Below are 22154 nucleotides of genomic sequence, written 5' to 3' on the forward strand. Positions count from 1 at the left end.
CTGTTTCATGTGTTATATTTGCTTGTATTGAAAGTCAGAATAGATTTCTGATCATGTATTCGGCCTTTCACCCTTGCCTCTGTCTTATGCTACTCTTATTTAATATTTTGTGAGAACTGCTTTCATCTGAGTACATATTTGGTATTTGGTACTCTCCACATACTTTTTTACACATGTTTTGTTTTGCCTTATAAACAGTGTGTCACTCTGATGATCCTCTTGTGTTTTTTCCATGACAGTTCTCAGACAACATTCTTCATGAAAAGAAAAAAAAAAGCTTTGGAGATGGTGAAGACTGAATATAATGGAAAAAATAAATGTATTATTTTTTCTCATTGATCTGGGCAGTCTGTATTGAACTGCATGTGTGAGGGCACACATTACAGCAGATGGCCAATCAACAAAATTAGGAAGTTATTGTTTTGTATATATATATATATATATATATATATATATATATATATATATATATATATATATATATATATATACATATAACTGGAATGACATGAGCTCTGAAACATTAACCAAAAAAAAAGGTGCTTATTTCCTCTTTGAGACCCAGGGCTGCAGCTGCAATGTAAGAGGTACTTTGAACAGGTACAAAAATAAACTCTACAGACAGAGAGCATGAGTGGCTTCAGGCCATGGGCAGACTTACCATTGTCGTCAGGATGTACTTGTAAAAAGAAGACGTCATTCCTAGTTCTGCAGCCTGAGAGCAAGACAGGGAAAGAAAGAAAGAAAGAAAGAAAGAAAGAAAGAAAGAAAGAAAGAAAGAAAGAAAGAAAGAAAGAAAGGGTCAGCAATGCGAAAATGAAGCAGAAATGCTTGCCTTGAGACAATGAGGGCCACCATCGATAAAATTATATATACCCAGTACTTAGCAAGTTATTGTGATTTATTTATGTGCTGGAACACAGGATTTCTGTAATACCATCATCACATGCCTTCACCTTACAATCAGACATCAACAACATGTGTTTAGCACATGTAACATTAAAGGGAGTTGAGTATTACAAGAACATGTCACCCTGAGCCCTGGCCCCAGTCTTATAGTAGATCCAGACCTTTTTCAAGATGAGGTATGACACAGAGGCATTGGCATCAATGATAACAGTGGCAATTTTGTCATCACGGATCTCCTTCAGCAATGGAGTGGGATCGTTGCTATCATCAAGCATGCGGATGGACAGAGTGTCCCTTGATATCAGAAAACGACGGACCAGCTCCTCAAGGCGCAGCAAGCCTGCAAGGAGAAGCCAGAGTCAAGTGGTGCTTTAGCTTCCAGACAAGGGACGGAGCCGCAGTTGGTACCTGCCAGCATAGGCAGGTATACTTACACTCAGCTTTGGCACAGATCAGACTGGCAGATGGGTAGCTGAAGAACTTCAGGATGGTGCCCACTGCAAGGCTGAGATCTTCATTGCTGGGGTATAGGCTGACTGAGGCAAAGCGCAGATATGGTAGCCGAGGTGTTTCCTCTGGACCGATTTTTACATGAGGAATCTAAGGGAAGATGAACAGCACAGCACTTGTACAACTACAACTTGTCAAAGACATGACATCATAGTAGGACTTACAATGTTGCCATTGCTGGTCCTCATAAGAATCCCGTCATGTGGATCACAGATTTTACCACAACATCAACTAGCATTTACACAGCCTTATTATACAGCATCAAAGAACCATTTCACTCAGACAGAATGCATCCAATCTCCATATATAATAAGAAGTGTACATTTAAAATTAAGGCCATCAAAACAAAGGAAGCAGCTGAGAAGGGGTCACTTTAGATGTAAAGATGAAATGTTGCATCTGGGAAGAGTGGAATGGTGAGATGTGGTTTTGAGACAGAAGGATCTTCATTAACAGTCAGAAGGGAACTCTGAGAATGCAGCATGAAAGCTCATGAGGTGTGAGTCAGAAGTGTTCAGGAAATGAGTGGACTTAATATTGTAATCACAGCTAGTAAACACGTCTGTACTGGAGAACATTAGGGGTGGCACCATTATGGGAATACATGACTGGCCTGGCAACAACTGATGGGTCTGAATATTTAAATAGAATGGATGTTGACTTTATGTAAAGTGTAGCCCTTGTATGACAAGTAGTCTTCAATTAATATAGTTCTTTTCTCAGAAAGCATCACAACAAAGCACATAATCTTGGGTGTGCTCAATTGACAAACTAACACCCTCTCCATTATTACCAGGTTGAGCTGTAGCTTTTCACAGTTTAAGATATGGAGATGATGAGTCAAACTGCATTTGTCAAGTTCACGGTGTATGGACACCTTAACACTCTGTTTTGTACCTCTTTCTCACCGCATATGTGACTGACAGTGGACCCTGATGCTGGGCTGGAGGCAGGGCCCAAAACTGAGACCACTCCCTTTGGCAATATCTGACACACTGTGGGAAGAGAAAAGACAAAAAAGAATGGTCAGCCACGACATTGAACCATTTTTAAGATACTTTATGAATCTCTTGCACTTCTTAGATTTTACTCACTAGTGTCTGTGGTTTCATACTGCGAATCTCTCTGCAGTTCAAAGATCTCCACCTCTACTCGTGCCTTGGCTGGCACCTCAATGATGCTGTTTATATGCTCTCTAGCCAAAGCTAGTGCCAGCCTTTCTCCTCGGCCACACACAGTCTGGTCATCCAGGATAGCAGCTAAGGGAGGGAAAGATAACGTTCAAAATTGTACAAACATATCTCATGTTGGGAAGAGACACTAGTGCTCCGAATGAAACTTCTCAGACTGTCAGCTGTGGGAGGCAGAATGTCAAATAAAATGAATCAAAAGTGGCGGGCAATTAGGCTAAGTGTTATATCCCAATAATCAGAGCCGCCTGCTTCAGATAACTCAGCCAAGTGAAATTTCTGAGACGGATATACAGAGTAGAAGAGAGAGAAAGAAAGAGATAGGAGGGAGAAAAGTCGGCAATTTCACTCGTAATGTTTACAATGTTCCAGTGGAGTAACCAAGATACATGTGAGTGTTAAATTAACTCTGGTAGACTTGATATGACAGAGCGTTGAAATGTGACTACACACCTACTGCTGTGGCTCAGCAACTGTTCACACACACACACACACAAATACATTCAACAGACAGGAACAACTGCACTTATTCAAAATCTCCCCAACAACCACAGATATTTAAAACGAAGGATAATATTGTTAATACTATTTAAAAAAACTGTATTTAACCAAAGGGTCCTTAAGTTTAGTTACTGCAGGTTTTTGTTCCAAGGCATTCCTTGCTGATGACAGATCTCATTATGCACATTGACAGCTTTTATTCTGCCATGTCAGGTCATTCTTATATTTTATTTTCCTTTTGTGAGAATATCATCCAGATTTATGGCCCAGAGCAGACTAGTAATTCTCAGTCCTTTACTTTTTCTCTTCCATTTCACTTTAAATATTTTATTAAAACTGATACTCCACGAAGAACACACAGATGTACATGGGACCAAGTTAGATAGTGCTGCATCCCTTTATGAAATGGCTGCTGGTTTAGAATACAAGAAGTAATTAAAACAAAGAATCTTCTTCTTCTTTCGGCTGCTCCTGTTAGGGGTTGCCACAGCGGATCATCTTCTTCCATATCTTCCTGTCTTCTTCATCTTGTTCTGTCACACCCATCACCTGCATGTCCTCTCGCACCACATCCAGAAACCTTTTCTTAGGCCTTCCTCTTGCCTGGCAGCGTTATCCTTAGCATTCTTCTCCCAATATACCCATCATCTCTCCTCTGCACATGTCCAAACCAGCACAATCTCACCTCTCTGACTTTGTCTCCAAACTGTCCAACTTGAGCTGACCCTCTAACATACTCATTTCTAATCATATCCATCCTTGTCACACCAAATGCAAATCTTAGCAGCTTTAATTAAAACAGAGAATGCAGCTGTTTAACAAAAATAGCAATTAAGGGTTATGAATCTTAACAAGTGAGTTAACGTAAATTGGGCAACAAATGTTGCTTTAGTAATATTTCCAGAGCAGTAATTGGCTTAAAAGTAGGAAACTGAGCTGTCACAAAAGCCATGACCCTCCATATTGACCCTGAGAACCCCTGATTTAAGAAGCATAGGTTTACTTCACTTATTCAACCCTATGGGATGACTCTCTTAGCTACCTTCAGCAACAGACTGAACTCTGGAAAAGTACTGTAGGAGAAATGTAACTTCGTCTGCTTTACGTTTCAATCAGAGATCATGTTTTTCTACATTTACAGCTTTAATTATACAAATGGCCACCTTGTAGAATGTAGAAGCATCACACGTATATGATCTCGTTTCTCATTTTCTTTTCTATCTGCTTGTTTTTTTGGGGATGGCAAGCTGATACAGTAATTAGAAATGCCGCCTAGCAGCTCCAGAGTGTAGTCCTTGTGTATACTTTTTCTTTGTGTCTGCATGACATTTTTTCAGGTATTCTAGTTTCTCCCACCATTGTAACCACATGCATATTGAGTAGATTGGCAATTCTAATGGGAGTAAATGTTCTCAAGAGTGTTTTATTTCAGACTGCTGTTTTGTTTAGTCTTGGTTCCTAGCTTGCACCCAATTCTAATGAATGGGACAGGCTCCAGCTCTGCTGGACACTGAATTACAGTAAAACAATTAACAAAATGGATGGTTGGGTTGCTTTGGTGATAACAAGCTGTGTAGGTCTGATCAGTCTTTCCTATAGCTAACAATAATCTACAGATAGTCCTTGGAAATCTCAAACAAATGCCATGCCATCTGTCCTGGATCTCATCCCAGTGGGCTGTAGGTGTGCTTTAGGAAAACAAAAATCTTTTAAGTTTATGGAGAAATGTTATGATGTATTCATAAATAAATCCAAGAAACCAAACAATTTCCTTCCATAATCATAAAATAATGACCTGTTCATATCATAACTCAAAGTGAAAGACAGGTAAGGGGGGGGTGTGTGGTTGGGGATGGGGTTCACTTGAGGTGTAAGATACAACTTACCGATAACTTCATTTTAGATAATTAAATGCAAATTATGTTTGTGCATGTTTGTTGTCCTGACTAAGAAACAAATAAGAAAATAAAAGAAAAAAGAATTAAACATTATTGATTTAAGATTGTGTAAGAAACATTTTGTTGGAAATAAAACAACATCAGGGTGGAACTTGTCTAATGTCCTGTACCTGGTACAGTTAAAGCTTGTAATGGCTAATTCTTTAAAGTGTTATCTATCTATCTATCTATCTATCTATCTATCTATCTATCTATTGTGGTCCCCGGCCGGGGCTGGAGCCCGGCCGGGACGCCCAGGAGGACGTGAGGAGGGCTTGTGCCTCCTCCAGACCGCGAGGGGGCGTCCGTCCTGGTTCTGTTGGGAGCCACGGGTCGAGGGCATGGAAGCCCTACCCTGTAGGGGCCCGTGGCCACCGCCAGGCGGCGCCCGATGCCGGTTCATCCCGTGTGGCCCTCAGCCGGGGATGGAGCCCGGCCGGGACGCCTTAGAGGACCGGAGGAGGCGTGTGCCTCCTCCAGACCGAGTGGGGGCGTCCGTCCTGGTTAGACAGGGGGCCTCGGGTACAGGGCTTGGAAGCCCAGCCCTGTAGGGACCGTGGCCACCGCCAGGCGGCGCCCCAGTGCCTGTTTATTCCGGGAGCCCGGCACTTCCGCCACACCAGGCAAAAAGTCTTGTCTCACGGGACCTGAAATTATCTCTTTCGGGAGTTGAAATTATCTCCGAGAAAGTCTCGTCCAAGGGTTTCCTTTTATAATAGAGAGATTTTTCAGCATTCTTACGATTATTTACCATGTAGTAAAATCAAAAACCAATTACAAACACAACTCACAAATATTAACGCCTAGCATTTTGTTATACCAATAATAAGCAAATCATTTGCTCTGTTATAATTTTAAGTATAATAAAATTAGCAGCAACAAAAATGTGCTTTTCTAAAGGTGACATTTTGTTACCGTGTACAGCAGTGATCACCAGAGGGTGCTTGACTTCAGAGGTCATATTTTTCCTTGGGGGTCACAACGCCCTTTTAAATAAGGTAGAGAAATCTGTGTGGAAGACTAAAATTTTATCTTGGATTTCACTATCCCTGTAGTGAAGTCAATTCCATTTATTGTTTGTAAATGGTGACTGACAGATACCTGCAGAACTGATTTACACACATTTGCTTAGGATAATGTCACTTTTGCAGATTCTCCCATACAAACGTTCATATATAAAACAGTGTGTAATAATGTTGTGACTGGTGATCCCTGGAGTGCTGCTAATTTTCAATCACATAAATAAAAGGCCAGTAATTGTCAGTGTTGAACTCTTTTAACCTATCAGGTGCTGCCAGAAGGCATCTGTATCCTATAATCATATATATATCTCATTAGGGGATGTAAAATGTTAGCCTTTACAGATCACCATTGATTACAGCGTCAAGAGATGAACTTCAGAACAAAATTCCTGGAGAGTAGAAATGAAGGAAATGTGAGAAAGTCACATGATGAGGGGATATGCGCTGTGGCCAGGGAGACCTGCCTCTTGGAGAGCCTTTACCAGATGGACCTGCAAATGTATAGATTGCTTTGGAATGAGGTCTCCTCCTAAAGTTACTCTCTTATGTATATCAGAGTCACAGTGCATATAACAAAACCTTAACTTTTTTTTGATTAAAAATTTAAAATTAAATAAAGAATATATTGAGAATTTGCGGTTGCAGCAATGAAGTGGGGAGTTCTTGTGTTAAATAAGTACATTCGTGGATTTTGACAGTTAACAAAAGTAAACTCATACTCTGTTTTTATGAAGAAATACTACAAATTTATTTTTTAGTATTACATTTCAAATACATTAAAGAGGAATTTTCTTCAGAGTAATAATCCATTGTTTTGGATGACGTGAAGTAGAACAAGCTCCAGCTCTTAAAAGCACCACCTTCTGTAAAGCCTGTCAGTCTATAAATCCTAACAGCAGGTGAGCTGGGAGCAGGCTGGCCAAGCAGATAATTGTCAAGCTCCCTCATTGCGGTAAAAGGCACTAAAATTTAGTGCAGTGCCCCCTGTGACACACTGTGAAATGGCTGCATACGTATCTGCTTAAAAAATTGCGTGTCAGTTCAAGTGTATGCAAGGTGGTGTTGACAGAGACACACAAAGCACAGCAAAGTGACGCCTGTTGACAATGGTTCTTGTCACAGCCGACATGGCCTTTCACACGTTTCTGAAAAATAAGGGGCCTTCAAGAATTTCAAAGGGAAGCTGTAGTTGGAAAAGGCCATCACAGCTCGATGCATACATCAATCAAAAATCTGGGCTTTTGTCGTGCTGTTATTCCCTAGGTATGCTGGGTAGATAATGTTGCTAACATCGTGGGGGTTTTGGCAAGAATGAATAATAAAGAGAATTTGTTAATTGATTAAATATTTATTTCTTAATAATACTTGTCCAGACACAGTATAATGTATACTGTCTACTAAAAATTTATTTATCTGATACTTTGCTTTAGATTACTAATGGTGGTACTGAAAGGTAATAGAAGATTGATTTTTAGAGAAGATGAGAAAAATAAAGAAAATTACTCTATGTTGACTAAAAAAAATTCCTCTTTCTTTCTTTCTTTCTTTCTTTCTTTCTTTCTTTCTTTCTTTCTTTCTTTCAAACATTTGTAAGCAGAAATTATGATGCCAAATGCACAATATAAACTCATAAGGGTTGGTGACATCCTTTTTTCCTGTTACTGAGAATAAAAATAAAAATATTTCCAAAATTCTATCAAAGTCTTTACTTCATGAAACATTTGATACTGTCATTTTCTTTGCTTTACTCTAATAGATTTATGTTAAAAAGTCGCTTCTGTGAAAGCTGTTCTTTAAAGGTATTCAAGGAGCTGCGGTTTTAGAGCTGTTGCTTCACGGTGCCATTCAAGTCACTGTCTGTGTGGAGTCTGCACATTCTTCCTGTGCTTTCTAGGATTCTTCCAGTTACTTGTTCTTCTTTCCACAACCCAGAAAGGTGCATTTAGCAGCTTCAATCTGACTCTTTATCAGAGAGATGTGGTTTGTCTGAGTGTCCTATGTGGTGGGCAGACATCGAGGGCTGGTTCCTATCTTGTATACAGTTTTGTCAAGAGAGGTTGGAATGGCCTCTGGCCTTCTGAAACTATGATCTAGATTAAGTGGGTTTTGGAAATTAATGTGTGGAAATCGACCTTCTAAAAAAGAATATGTATGCAAGAGATGAATCAGCATTTCAAGATTGGTTCCCTACAACCTGAAGTACATAAGGCATGGTGAGTCTGAATGTTGGAGAATTGGTCAAGCAACCAGACTGCCCTGCTAAGAAATGGATTGGTGATTCATTTACTGAACTAAACTGAGAAAAGCATATAGAAATGAAACTGAAACAACTAAAAATAAATCTAGCTCTCAAATCCTAAAGAGAGACAAAAATTGAAGTCAAGTTCAAAGCAAGTGAAACTCACGAGAAGCACAGTAACAGGATTTCTTTTTTTGTTTATTAGTAGGTTTCTATTTAAATTTTGGATAATGAAAGGAACTCGCAGCCAGTCTTTTAGCCCATCGTGCCGATTACCTGTGGGTCACAGCCCTAGAAGCCACGCTCCTAGCAAACAAGGACCTAAAAAGTAGCATTTAAGACGTTAGAAAATAACAAATGAATTCACATGAAACCTAATCAAGACACGGAGTTGATAATCACAGATGAGGGTCTGATGGGGAATTTAGGATTTGTTTTCTGTTTGTTTGGCTTTGTGTTCTCTCTTCACTTATCCCTCCTTCTGCGTTTCTAATTGAAAAAGCCAAATGTAGTTATTTTGTATATTTTGACTTTGGCAAGGGTTTCTTATTGTTAGGCATTTAAAGGTGCCCCATCATGATATAAACATAGAGTAAGTAAGAAATATAACTAATATAGAACAGAAAGAACAGAAATTAAAAGGACTTAGCATTAAACATGGCACTAATCCACATTGCAAATGACATTTTAATACAGTATCTCCTGATAAAGGAAATGCTACAGTAAATATGGTTTTTGACACCGCAGACCACTCTATTCTGTTGCATATGCAGGAAAATTATTTTGGCCTCTCAGGCGTCATCCTTGCATTGTTTAGTTCACATTTACAAAATCAACTTTATTATGTACAGAAATGTGTTGTCAATTGTACCATCAGTATATTCAGAAGTTAACTACGATGTCTCACAAGGCTAAGTATTCGGACCTTCACTGCTTTCCCTTGTGAGAGGTCACCCAAACACCATCAGACAAACACCAGTACCTCATAAAACACACGTTTAACAAACTCAGACGTCCCACACAGCACACAGTGCTCCTGCACTAAACACCCTTACACACGGGCTTCTCCAATGTCCGTGGGCCACCTTTCTTCCCCCTGTCGCTGGAGCTTCATCCACCTCCAGCCCCTGACTCTAGCTCCCCGACTGTAGGAAGGTGCCCCCCTTTATAGTCACCCGGTTCCAGCTGCTCGCTGGTGTTCTTCTGGCGGCACTTCCTGGTGTGGCAGAAGTGCTGCATGAGCAGCCAGAAGCCCTCCAGGCATCCGTGGAAGGTCCTTCCTCCACCTTCCCAGGTGTGGTGGAAGTGCCGATCTCCCGGGCTCCACGATGCTCGGGGCGCCCCCTGGTGGTGGCCATGGGCCCCAATGGGCTTGAGCCTCCCTGCTCCATCACCGTGGTTACCTCATCATCCAGGGCAGTTGCCCCCTCGTGGCCCGGGGGACATATAGACCACCTCCTCCTTCCAGGCATCCCCTTCACAAACTTCCGTTAGAGAACATAACATTTATTTTCACTCACACGCAGATGATATTCAGGTATACCTTTCTTTCAGACTTAACAACGTTTCTCCCATAGTTCCCTTAATTAATTTTGCCAGTGAATTCAAAGAGTAAATGGATAATTAATACTTGACTGTGAACAAAGAAAAAACAAAAATCTAATTTACTGAAGTGAAATGACACAAATGCAACAATAACCCATAACTTTTTAACTCCGTAGGTCTTAATATAGCATGCAACTTAGGTGTTATCTTTGACACCATTATGTCTTTTAAAACACAAAATTAAACAAAAAATGTAAGAATTTTGGAAAATTAAGATGGTTCTAAATATAAAATGTTCTTAGAAATGAAATCATGCAGTTAATTAACGCTGATAAACACAGGCCGTTCAAACACTGTATTTTATTCAAATCTGCGTTAATTCAAAATGTTTTTGCAAGTATCATTAAAAGAAGTATAAAGTACAACCTCATAACGCTAATCTTAAGTCTTTACCTGGCTTCTAGTTTAGCTTAGGGCTGATTTCAAAATGCTAGGCCTTATGTACCTATCTGCATTACAATCTCCAGATGCTAGACACCTGAAGAATCCAAGGATTAATAAAATAACTGTGTGGGGATGTGTCTTTAGCTACATGATCGACAGTAGCTGCTTCTAGAAAAGCATCCCTTCAGACTCAGCTCTTCAAGGTTGAAGATTCAATACTTTAATCCAGCGTTGCTCAACCTTTAAGTATTTGCGACCCGAGTTTTCATAACAGTTTTAATCGCGCCCTCTAACGTTTTTTTGAAAGGAGCCCACTAATACCAATTTGTTCTATTTTAATTAATGATATATCATTGATGCATATTTTATTATACCTACTTAACTTTTATCGACATTTACCTAACTATATTTATTTTTCTAGTATCAGAATGTACTTTAAGTTAATTTGTTTTGGTTTCAATAGATGTATTTTTCATATTTTTGATTCTTGTTTTCTTTTTTGCAAATTTCGCGCCCCCCTTTTTGTTACTTCATGCCCCCCCCCCGGGGGGCCTGCCCCACAGGTTGAGAACCACTGCTTTAGTCTAACATAACCTAATTAAAGTTGCTGATTGGTTGTGCACATTGGAGTTTGTCTCTGTTTGGTAGTCACTTGTTCATGAAATATGAGTATTATGTAAATAATTTAGAACTATTACCAACTCTCCTCTATTCCGTGCTGTAATCAGCGTATGCTCCCACCCTCTCTCTCTCGCTCTCTCTGTTTCAGTATCCTGCTGTGGCATTTGGTGTCACTACTCTGCTTCCAAGCTGTTTCCCTGCCCATGAAAAGATGTCTGCAATCATGGGAGCTGTGGAATTCAAAGAGGAAATGATTCAGTCCTCTCATTAGACTGTCTAACAATAAATGTATATAATATTGTAGAATGCCATGGACAGGGTGGGCAGTCATTTGGCCTAGGTCTCCAGAACTGGTGACTGTACTTGACTGTCTTTTGAATTTATGCTCTAACCAACCGTGGACCACCCAAAGGTTTATTTTCTCTAGGGATTCTGCTGACTGGGCCTTTTGCTTTCATCTTCTCTATTGCCAGCTGACACAGTTTAATGATAATGTTAATGGACAGATATTGTTAGAATACTTTCACGTCATTCAGTTTTCATGTTTTCAGTTCAGTGTGTTTTAACTAATCTACTGCATATCTATATGTGTGTGCATTATGTGATTAGTGATTGGTAAAGTTAGTAAGTATATTTTGCCTGGGAGTTAGTTACACACACTCAGTGAAGACTGTTATACAAAAATAAACAGAACTGATCTGAACCAATACTAAAGCACTATGTCTACTGTTGAGCGGGAGACTAGGTGGGTCACAGAGATAAAAACAGACTCTTAATTGTTGCAACTGATTGGATCAAAGGACATTTCACTCATGTGTTTGTTTTAACGATGTACCAGCAGAGTAATTGATTTTGGCTCCCTAATCATTATTTATTTGCTTCCATTCCTGATGGTACTTATTAGGAACCAGAATGGGATGATCAAAGGCACACAAGTGTCTGGTGTAAACTGAACTGGGAGATCAGAGGTTCAAGCTGTGCCTGGCCTGTGCTTGGGGCAGGGTGCACATTAAGTGGGGTTGTTACCTCACATGAAAAGGTCACAGATGCCAGCCTCTTTACTGACTGCTGCTGACAGGACTTGTTGTTCTTCTCATGGACTGAGAGAACAAGAGTTCAGCCCTCAAGACAGACTGGGACAAACCATCAATGTCACTTTTCCCTGCCCATGTCAACCAAGATACAGAAAGCTGTCAGACAGGTAAATCTGAAACCAGGAGTCAGGGGATACTCTTCTGGACTCCACAGCACTTCTTTCTTTTGTGACAATAGAGCCAGAGCTTGGTTTCCTGCTGTAGCTTGTGGCCTTTAGGGAAACCATGGCATTTTCTCATGAGTAGCCTGACTGCCACTTTTATTAACCTCTTTAATGTATCACAGCACAACTAGTGTTACAGTAGGGACTGAAAATGTTAAAAAGAATTAGTCTGCCCAACTGCACTGTTGGATTAACTGTTTTCAAGTCAAGAGTGTAAGCCTTGAGCAGAAGCAGGACATTCAGATATGTGGCAATGACATACACTTGGTGGGTGCTGGTGCTGGTTTGTACAGGTAATGGAAAACCATCATACATTCTCCCATATTCACCAGTAAAGGATTGCGATGAGTCTTACATTTTAAACTCTTGTTCTTTCTAAAAATAATTATTATAAAGATAATATTTATGAAGTGATTTCCTGCCCAAGGATGGCACAGTGTCACAGTGGTTAATTAGTGCTAGCGCCTCACACTTTCATGGGCCTACCAGGGGTCCTCAATCACGGTCCTGGAGAGTCGCAGTGGCTGCAGGTTTTTGCTCCAACCCAGTTGCTTAATAAAAAGCACTTATTGCTAAAGTAACACTTCTACTTCACTTTAGTGATTTTGAGCCCTTATTGCTATTGCTATTTTAATTGCTCCTTATTATCAATAACATGCAAATGACAAGAGAGAGCAGCATTTCTCCATTTAGCTTATTTACATTTACACCTGTGTGTATTTATCTGCACTATTGGGTTTAATTAAATACTTGGAAGAAAAATGAAGAGAAAAAAGTGAAGGACTGAGAATTACTCGTCCATTTTAGCCTTCAAATCATTTGCATGATAGAAAGGGAAAGAAAATCTAGGATATGAGAATGACCTGACATAGCAGAGTTAATTTATTTTCATAGCTTGTTAGTGCTTTATTGGCAAGAATTGCTTTCTAATTAAACAACCAGGTCAGAACAAAAACCTGCAGCCACTGTGGCTCTCCAGGACTGGGACTGAGGACCCCTTGTCTAGACTCAATTTCCAGTCTGGTCACTGTGTGTCCACAATCTTCCTGTGCTCAGGTGGGGGTTTCTCTCTAAATTTGTTTCTTTCCATAATCCAGTTTCTTGGTTATTCTAAACTATACCTTTGCAACTATAATAAAAAAAAATAGGTAGGATGGATCCAGAAGATGCACTGATTGACTTATTTTGAAATCAAAATGATGACACAGTGTTTGTCACTGCTGTCACACAGCACTGGTTATCTGGATTTCAATTCCCACTCAGTCAATGACTAAGCTTGGCCACTGAGTGAGTGGAAATTGCATGTTATCCTTGTGTCTATGTGGTTTTCACTGGGTACTGATAGATTAATGGATGAATTGTTTATATTCAAATTATTTATATTAATTTAATCAGCTAAGGCATTTATCCATAGCAACCTACAAATGCTAAGTAAACTACGCGTGCTTCCATTGGATCACAAATGCAGCAATAGCATGTTTTTTGGTTAATCCAAATTTACACAGGGTCAGGGTTGGAGACCGAGCAAATAGCTTGACAGTCCAAAGTATATGGCCACAATATGACAAAGCTGTTGTAAAATGTCATAAAAATTTCTGTTCGGTAAGGTTATAAATAGGGCCCACGATTTACCGCGGCCCGCGGAATTTAACGCCACGCCGCGGAATTTAGGGTTTTGCAGCGGTAAAACGCCACGCCGCGGAATTAACCTAACTGCCGCGGAAAATACCATATCTGAATGAAATCTCACCATTTGAGGCATATTGATATTAGTATGATTAGTTTTGATTACTTTTTTAAGTTCTTTCTTTAGCCAATTGCATCATCTCATTAATATCTCATTCGTTGCTACTGAAATCGAACACAGTGGAGCTACAGTCCAGTTAAAGAAGCTGTCGGCGTTGCTGCAAAGTACTGATAAAGTTAATGAGCGGAGAGCTGAACTTGAATTTGTATCTGTTCACTGCCAGCCAATTATGAACACTCTGACTTCTTTTCAGGCACAGTCATTCATGGCTGTCGATGTCTACAACAAAGTGTCTGACTTAGTGTCTTGCCTGAAATCGTCCGGATTTCCAATTGCAACCAGCAGCAGTGAAGATGCAAAGCACAATGCTGCTGCTAAACTTGAAGAATATTTTGTGCGAACCAAACAGCCGGTGTTCTAACGAAACATCCTACCCATCGAAATGATCTACTCACTGATACTATGCATGCGCAGACCAAAATTACGCAATACCTATGCAGTAAACTGTAATAAATGCATTAATGTAGTAAGGCTAAGAAAAGCATACATATTACTGAAATACAGTAATGTAGTAAGGCTAAGAAAAGCATACATATTACTGAAATACAGTAACACTTACCTCAAACTTCAACACTAGGTAGGACAGATCGACGAACAGTTGGTAAGCTTCGAGAAAAGAAAAGAAATAAACTACGGTAGGAACCTATTCAGACCTGTGAGAATATTAGATCCACGACAGCTACCACTCTTATCGAAGAATTTTTCTGATCGTGCGCCATCAGTGCCAACAAAGATGGCTGCAGCAGATGAATGGCAAGCTTATTTGGACATAGCATCTTGTGAAGTAATTCCAACTGATATCACTGCTTTTTGGCGTGCCTTGGAGGACAGACTGCCTCTCTTAGCAGCTCTTGCTTAAGTTTACATTGCGCTGCTGATCTCTTCTGTTGATGTGGAACATTCGTTCTCAAAATATATATCGGTGTTATCACCACTGCGATATTCTCTGTCACAAGAAAACCTACGAGCTTACAGTGCCGTTTTCTTCAACAATAAATTATCGAATAATATTATGCCTACATATGTTTCAGCATCGTTAACCTAAAGCAAATCTGTGGATTAAAATGTGCGGATGTGAACGCTTTGATATACCTATTTGATTAGTATCATGAATTATGATTGATTATTATTAAGGATTAAGAATAAGAAAAATTGCATTTATTTATCTTGCTTTACGAATTAGTCTTATTGAGTTCTGGTACTGCATTTGCCACGCCGCGGAATTTAAAAAAACATGCCGCGGAATTTACCATTTCTTGCCGCGGTAAATCGTGGGCCCTAGTTATAAACCTATCTCCTAGTTAATTGGGCAGGAGGCTACACAGAAATATGATTTGTGTTTCTAAGTGTTCTTTAGGTGACCGCACACCTCAATGTACAGAGCCATCCACCACAATGGCATTAGAGGTTAATGTTTCTAAGGCAAATCTGCAAATTAATAAGCAAATAGCGATGATCACAAGGAATTGGGAGGCCACTGAACTGAAAATCCAACAGACCCTCTCTTACATGAACCACTGTGGAATCAATCTGTTTAATTTATTTTTTTATGCTCTGGGATGACAGTCATCTTCCCATCATGCTTAGGACTGCAGGTGTGCTTGCCGAGATTCTTTTCTGTATGGTTATATCTGGTGTCTAGCAATTCAGCAGCTTGTTGTTAATCCAAGACTGACTCTGCAAGGTTAAAATGCTCTGCTCCTCAAAGATTGTCACTGTAATCAGTCTCATCTGGCAAAAGTAATGAGAACCATCTAAAATAATGAAACCAGCTCTGGCCTATTATTTACAAAATGTATAAAGGTCCAGACATTCTCATACTCTAAAAGGGAAAAAAGTTCAATATTGAACAGTAGACAGAGTGAATATGATAATATAATTGACCAGTGTTTGCCGGCTTTGTGCCATATTGACTATACCTCAGATCAATAGGAGTATTGATAACTGTATCCATCAATTATATTGCCAATGAGAATGGCATACAGAGTTTCTTTACGACTCACCCATTCTGAGAGACGAAAGTGTGGCCCCTTGACTGTAATGGGGTGGAACCATCATCAATAACAAGAACAAAAGGTGAATTGTCAGCAGCAGCAGTGCTGGCAGAGCCGGCATCTTCTTCTCCTCCTCATGGAGAATGGTCGGTTTGCAGCCTCGCTGTCGCCACCTGCAGAGGGAAGAAAGAGACAACCACTGTTTAATTGCTAGTGCCTTATGTCGTCATGCTAGAAGTAGGTTCCATCTCTGTAAAATTGCTGATAACCACAGTTGGAAGCTTCATGGGCTCTTTAGAACAAAAAAGCATAAAGTGATCCAGTAACATGTACACAACAAAATATAATTAAAGTCCACCCATTACCTGAAACCATTCTTTGCAAAAACTGTGTCACAGAGAACCATGCCATTATCCAACAGGAAACTGAGCAAAGCAGAAACCAGCTCTAGATAGAATGCTCCTCAGTCAGGGGAGTCAATGACAATTTAAAATAATTAACTAGCTTAGAAAAACTCAGGGACAAGAAGAATATGCAGCCTTCATGCACACATTTGTTTTGATATGGAATTTAATCCGAGCCCCTAGAACGCTGATGCAGTATTATAAACCACTGAGCCAGTGTACTAAATATCTATATAATAAGAAGAATAACACTTAAAAAAGCAAAAACAAAAAATGAGAAATTTGGCAGATGGTGGCCATGCCAGGATTTTAATCCAGGTCAATGGAGCTGCATGGCATCACTGCCACTGTGTTAACCATAATTAAAATCCTTCTATGTTAAAACATCTTCAAAATAATGAGGTATGGGCAAATTCAATTAGCAAATTTTGGCTTATTCATACAAAGTTGCTGAAAATAATTTTAGTAGAGGTAGAATATGGTACACATTTCTAGAAGCGCACAGTAAAGTCAATCTTGAGCATATAAACTATTCATTTTCGTGTAAGTTATATTGTGATATTTGATCTGCATGTATGAATTCCATTTAATAGATAGGCGTAGATAAATGAGTAACGCACCTTAATAATTGCAAATCCCATCTAGCTCTCCGATATGAAAAAGCTTGCTACCTGTTATATACAGTACATTACAAATAAACTGTGCCATGTATAAACTATATATTATGAATATTTATATTATGCACATCCACAATATATAAAACATGTACAGTTAGGTCCATAAATATTTGGACAGAGACAACTTTTTTCTAATTTTGGTTCTGTACATTACCACAATGAAATTTTAAATGAAACAACTCCGATGCAGTTGAAGTGCAGACTTTCAGCTTTAATTCAGTGGGTTGAACAAAACAATTGCATAAAAATGTGAGGCAACTAAAGTATTTTTTAACACAATCCCTTTATTTCAGGGGCTCAAAAGTAATTGGACAAATTAAATAACTGGAAATCAAATGTTCATTTCTAATACTTGGTTGAAAACCCTTTGCCTTCAATGACAGCCTGAAGTTTTGAACTCGTGGACATCACCAGATGCTGGGTTTCCTCCTTTTCAATGCTCTACAAGGCCTTTACTGCAGCAGCTTTCAGTTGCTGTTTGTTTGTGGGCCTTTCTGTCTGAACTTTAGTCTTCAACAAGTGAAATACGTGCTCAATTGGGTTAAGATCAGGTGACTGACTTGGCCATTCAAGAATTTTCCACTTCTTTGCTTTAATAAACTCCTGGGTTGCTTTGGCTGTATGTTTTGGGTCATTGTCCATCTGTATCATGAAACACCGCCCAATCAATTTGACTGCATTTAGCTGGATTTGAGCAGACAGTATGTCTCTGAACACCTCAGAATTCATTCGGCTGCTTCTGTCCTGTGTCACATCATCAATAAACACTAGTGTCCCAGTGCCACTGGCAGCCATGCACGCCCAAGCCATCACACTGCCTGCCTCCACTGTGTTTTACAGATGATGTGGTATGCTTTGGATAATGAGCTGTTCCACGCCTTCTCCATACTTTTTTCTTGCCATCATTCTGGTAGAGGTTGATCTTGGTTTCATCTGTCCAAAGAATGTTTTTCCAGAACTGTGCTGGCTTTTTTAGATGTTCTTTAGCAAAGTCCAATCTAGCCTTTCTATTCTTGAGGCTTATGAGTGGCTTGCACCTTGCAGTGCACCCTCTGTATTTACTTTCATGCAGTCTTCTCTTTATGGTAGACTTGAATATCGATACGCCAACCCCTGGAGAGTGTTGTTCACTTGGTTGGCTGTTGTGAAGGAGTTTCTCTTCACCATGGAAATGATTCTGCGATCATCCACCACTGTTGTCTTCTGTGGACGTCCAGGTCTTTTTGCGTTGCTGAGTTCACCAGTGCTTGCTTTCTTTCTCAGGATGTACCAAACTGTAGATTTTGCCACTCATAATATTGTAGCAATTTCTCAGATGGGTTTTTTCTGTTTTCGCAGCTTAAGGATGGCTTCTTTCACCTGCATGGAGAGCTCCTTTGACCGCATGTTGTCTGTTCACAGCAAAATCTTCCACATGCAAGCACCACACCTCAAATCAACTCCAGGCCTTTTATCTGCTTAATTGATAAGACATAACGACGGACTTGAACACACCTGCCCATGAAACAGCCTTTGAGTCAATTGTCCAATTACTTTTGAGTCCCTGAAATGAAGGGATTGTGTTAAAAAAATATTTTAGTTCCCTTATATTTTTATGCAATCTTTTTGTTCAACACACTGAATTAAAGCTGAAAGTCTGCACTTCAACTGCATCGGAGTTGTTTCATTTAAAATTCATTGTGGTAATGTACAGAACCAAAATTAGAAAAAAGTTGTCTCTGTCCAAATATTTATGGACCTATCTAACTGTATGTACATTGCAATAATCTGTTCTTTTGTTTTATTTATTGATTATCCATTGCTGTTGGTAGTGATGACTGAGGAAAATATTCAATGTTATGGAGTGCTCCTTTAATACAGATGTGTGTGCTTGTGTATATATTATATAAACACGTTATTTAACTTTCTCCCACATCCAAAACCATGCAGGTTTGGCTGATTGCCACTTTTCAATTAGATCTTCTAATGAGAGTGGGGGTCTCTATACGTGAGTGCCCTACAATAAACTCGCCCCAATTTAAGGACGGCTCTTGAACTGTTCGGCTTGGTTCTCTTGAGATAGGCTCCACTCAAAGTCTAGGAGCCCATTACTGACATGATAAATCTGTATTTACATTTGATTATGATTAGCATGATTATTATTAATATTATTATTATATTGCGCTGGGCTGGTGCTCTGCCCAGGGTTTGTTTCCTGCCTTGCGCCCTGTGTTGGCTGGGATTGGCTCCAGCAGACCCTTATGACCCTGTAGTTAGGATATAGCAGGCTGGATAATGGATGGATGGTTGGATTATTATTATATTTGGCTGTTGCCTTTATCCAAGGTGATTTACAGGATAAGGATACATTACAACTGTTTACATGCTGTATATATCTTTTTACCATCCAAGGTGGTTAACAGTCACGCTCAGGGTCACACAGTGAGTCAGAAGAAGGGACAGTTTCAGCGACCTTGTGGCTTACAGTCGACTTTCTTTCCACTATAGCACACTTCCTATGTAAATTTAAAAGGGTGGCTAAGATTTCTATATCTAGTTGCATTGTATGTTGCACTTTTACTGTGTAAACCACAAGATGATTCACAAAAAACAAATAACAAGATCACTATGCATACAGAAAAGCATTTTAAGTTAGTAGCAGTAGATGACAACATGAGACACCAGCAAGTGGCTCCATTTCACGCATCTGGAGTCTGCCTGACCTCATGTTCTAGTGTGCGTTCAGTATATAATTAGATTTATGTATTCGTTTTCTGTTCCTTTGCCTCTGATTTCTTATTTTTGTCCTATTTTTTTACCTCCTTCGAGTCTGCCTCTTCTTTCTGCTCTTTTACTGCCTTGAGGTACACCACTTTGGGCAGTGGGCTGCCTTTCAGAAGATGAAATATACATGCAGTGGGGGAATTACTGTAAGTGGGGGAGGAAGCAACACAAATATCTGCTGAGACTGCAGCAGAGGAACAAGTCAGCTATTGACACTTTCTCTTTAACATCCGGTTTATGCTGCTTCTAATTTACCCGCAACCATTGCCTATGGTAGCAAAATACATTAAGAAAGCCATCTTATGCAGATTAACATAGTAAATAACTAAAATAATCAATCAGTTGCTCCTACTATCCCACTATTGCTTGCCATCACAATGAAAGTGCTTGAAGGAAGAGCACCTCGTAAACAACACAATGTTTAATTGCTAATAGGCAAGTCCACAGGGTGGATGTGCAATCTGCACACACATTCTCACAATTAAGCTGAGTTCAATAGGGTTCAGTAAATAAACTGGAAACGGCTCAATGAAATAGGTGGTAAAGGAATGATAAAGAAGAGTAACTCAGAGTACAAAAGTAGTGACAAATAAAAGGAAAACAAAGTACAAACCCTAATCAGTTGCACCAGCACCACACACTCCTTTGATCACATCCCATAGCTTTCTTTAATCGACTGCAGCCCTTACCCTGACTCATCTCCCAAATCTGGACTCAATAATAGACTGACTGCGAGGAGATTTAAGGCCCAGCCAAGAACCTCTTTTGGAGTCATCCTGGTACAAAACATCCAAAAAGCCCTATGGAAACTCTAGGGTTATTGTAATGGAATTTCTCCCAGTTGCCATTGGTGTCCCTTTAGCCTTTAAACAGCCAGGGAACCCCCAGGTAGTTTTGCCAAACTTAACAAATAGCAGGTGCCCTCATAATCTGACGTGACTCCCTACTGCCACCTATATATCTGGAGGACTACTAACCCACTATTAAAAATGCCCTACAGCCCTTTTTCTATTTCTGCACCTCTGCAGTAATCAACTCTTGGTCTCCCTTAGCAAGCACATGTACATGCCCTTTGGCAGTAACCCACCAGACCTCTGGCAAAGCTACATATCTTGCAGTGATGTAAGGTTAAATTCGACAAATTGTGAAGGCCTTATAGGGGCCTGCCCCAACACATACTCTTCCTTGTTGCCTGCAATGAATATCCTACTTGATAACCCTTCATCCATCCATTATCCAACCCGCTATATTCTAACTACAGGGTCACGGGGGTCTGCTGGAGCCAATCCCAGCCAACACAGGGCGCAAGGCAGGAAACAGCCCACCGCAGTGATAACCCTTCATGCCATACACAAATGAAGCCTTCCATTTTCTGAGCCTACTTTTTCTAATATAGAGGTGAGAAAAGCTTAAGCCTTGGCAGGATAGGCCGTTCAAAACTGGCTTTGGATGGAAGGCCAGCCTGTCACAGGATACATCCATACGTAGACACACATTCTCAACTTCTGACTGAATTTAGAATAGGGTATGGGAGTAAATCAGAGAAAAATCTGAACAGAATGTGCAAATTCATTACAAAATGCTTCTAAGCCAGAAACAGCACCTACTGCAGGTGCCCAGAGCTGTAAGGTCCATCTGCCTCTAAAATGTTAATGAAAAACAGTTTTGCTAAAATCACTTCAGGTATGCAAACTTTTGCAGATACTGCACATGCAAACAGCAAATGTATAACACTCTTGAGAAGAATACATAGCACTAATAGCCATAATATATGCTTAAACCCTGCTTCTTGATTACTTTCACAGATGTAAGTCGATCTTAAGAATTTAAACAGCAGTTTAAAAATGAGATTTTTTGGAACATTTAGATGTAAAACACAGTTGTTAAACTATGGAACTAACAGCAAGGGGCTAAAAACAGAATAGATCCTCCAAAATGAAACCTGGAATAACAGGTTAGATCCCTCAAAGAATTGTCAGCATGTAATTGAAAGTGCTTACACTCACCTCACCACACATGCAATAAGAAAAGTGGTCTTTTTCCAGTTATCCATGATGTCATTAAAATAAATAGCAACCATCCAGTCTCTGGGTTAGCATATCCATCCATCCATCATCCAACCCGCTATATCCTAACTACAGGGTCACGGGGGTCTGCTGGAGCCAATCCCAGACAACACAGGGCGCAAGGCAGAAAACAAACCCGGGCAGGGCGCCAACACACCGCAGGGGTTAGCATATTCTCCATATATTAGTCAAAGTTTTCTTCCAACATCCCAAAGCCATCTTATGTTAACTGGTGACTCTAGATATCCTGTGAAGGAGTTAAGTGTG

At 39.9% G+C, this 22154-nt stretch overlaps 1 protein-coding gene across 2 annotated transcripts in view; it reads right to left on the reverse strand.

The window, feature by feature from the left end:
- grik5 (glutamate receptor, ionotropic, kainate 5) overlaps window positions 1–22154 on the reverse strand; it is a 361535-nt gene that overhangs the window by 48642 nt on the left and 290739 nt on the right. Inside the window, exons 2-7 of one of the 2 annotated variants that reach the window (XM_039773143.1) lie at window positions 15987–16150; window positions 2514–2678; window positions 2328–2414; window positions 1344–1509; window positions 1071–1249; window positions 662–715 (exon numbers count right to left, since the gene is read on the reverse strand). In XM_039773143.1, coding sequence (XP_039629077.1) covers window positions 662–715; window positions 1071–1249; window positions 1344–1509; window positions 2328–2414; window positions 2514–2531 — 504 coding nt within the window. In that variant the 5' untranslated portion in view covers window positions 2532–2678; window positions 15987–16150. Of the gene's footprint in view, window positions 1–661; window positions 716–1070; window positions 1250–1343; window positions 1510–2316; window positions 2415–2513; window positions 2679–15986; window positions 16151–22154 lie in introns of both variants that reach the window. The other variant, XM_039773142.1, reaches the window with a different exon arrangement.

Source organism: Polypterus senegalus, chromosome 12 (assembly GCF_016835505.1).
Source record: "Polypterus senegalus isolate Bchr_013 chromosome 12, ASM1683550v1, whole genome shotgun sequence".
Lineage (NCBI taxonomy): Eukaryota > Metazoa > Chordata > Cladistia > Polypteriformes > Polypteridae > Polypterus > Polypterus senegalus.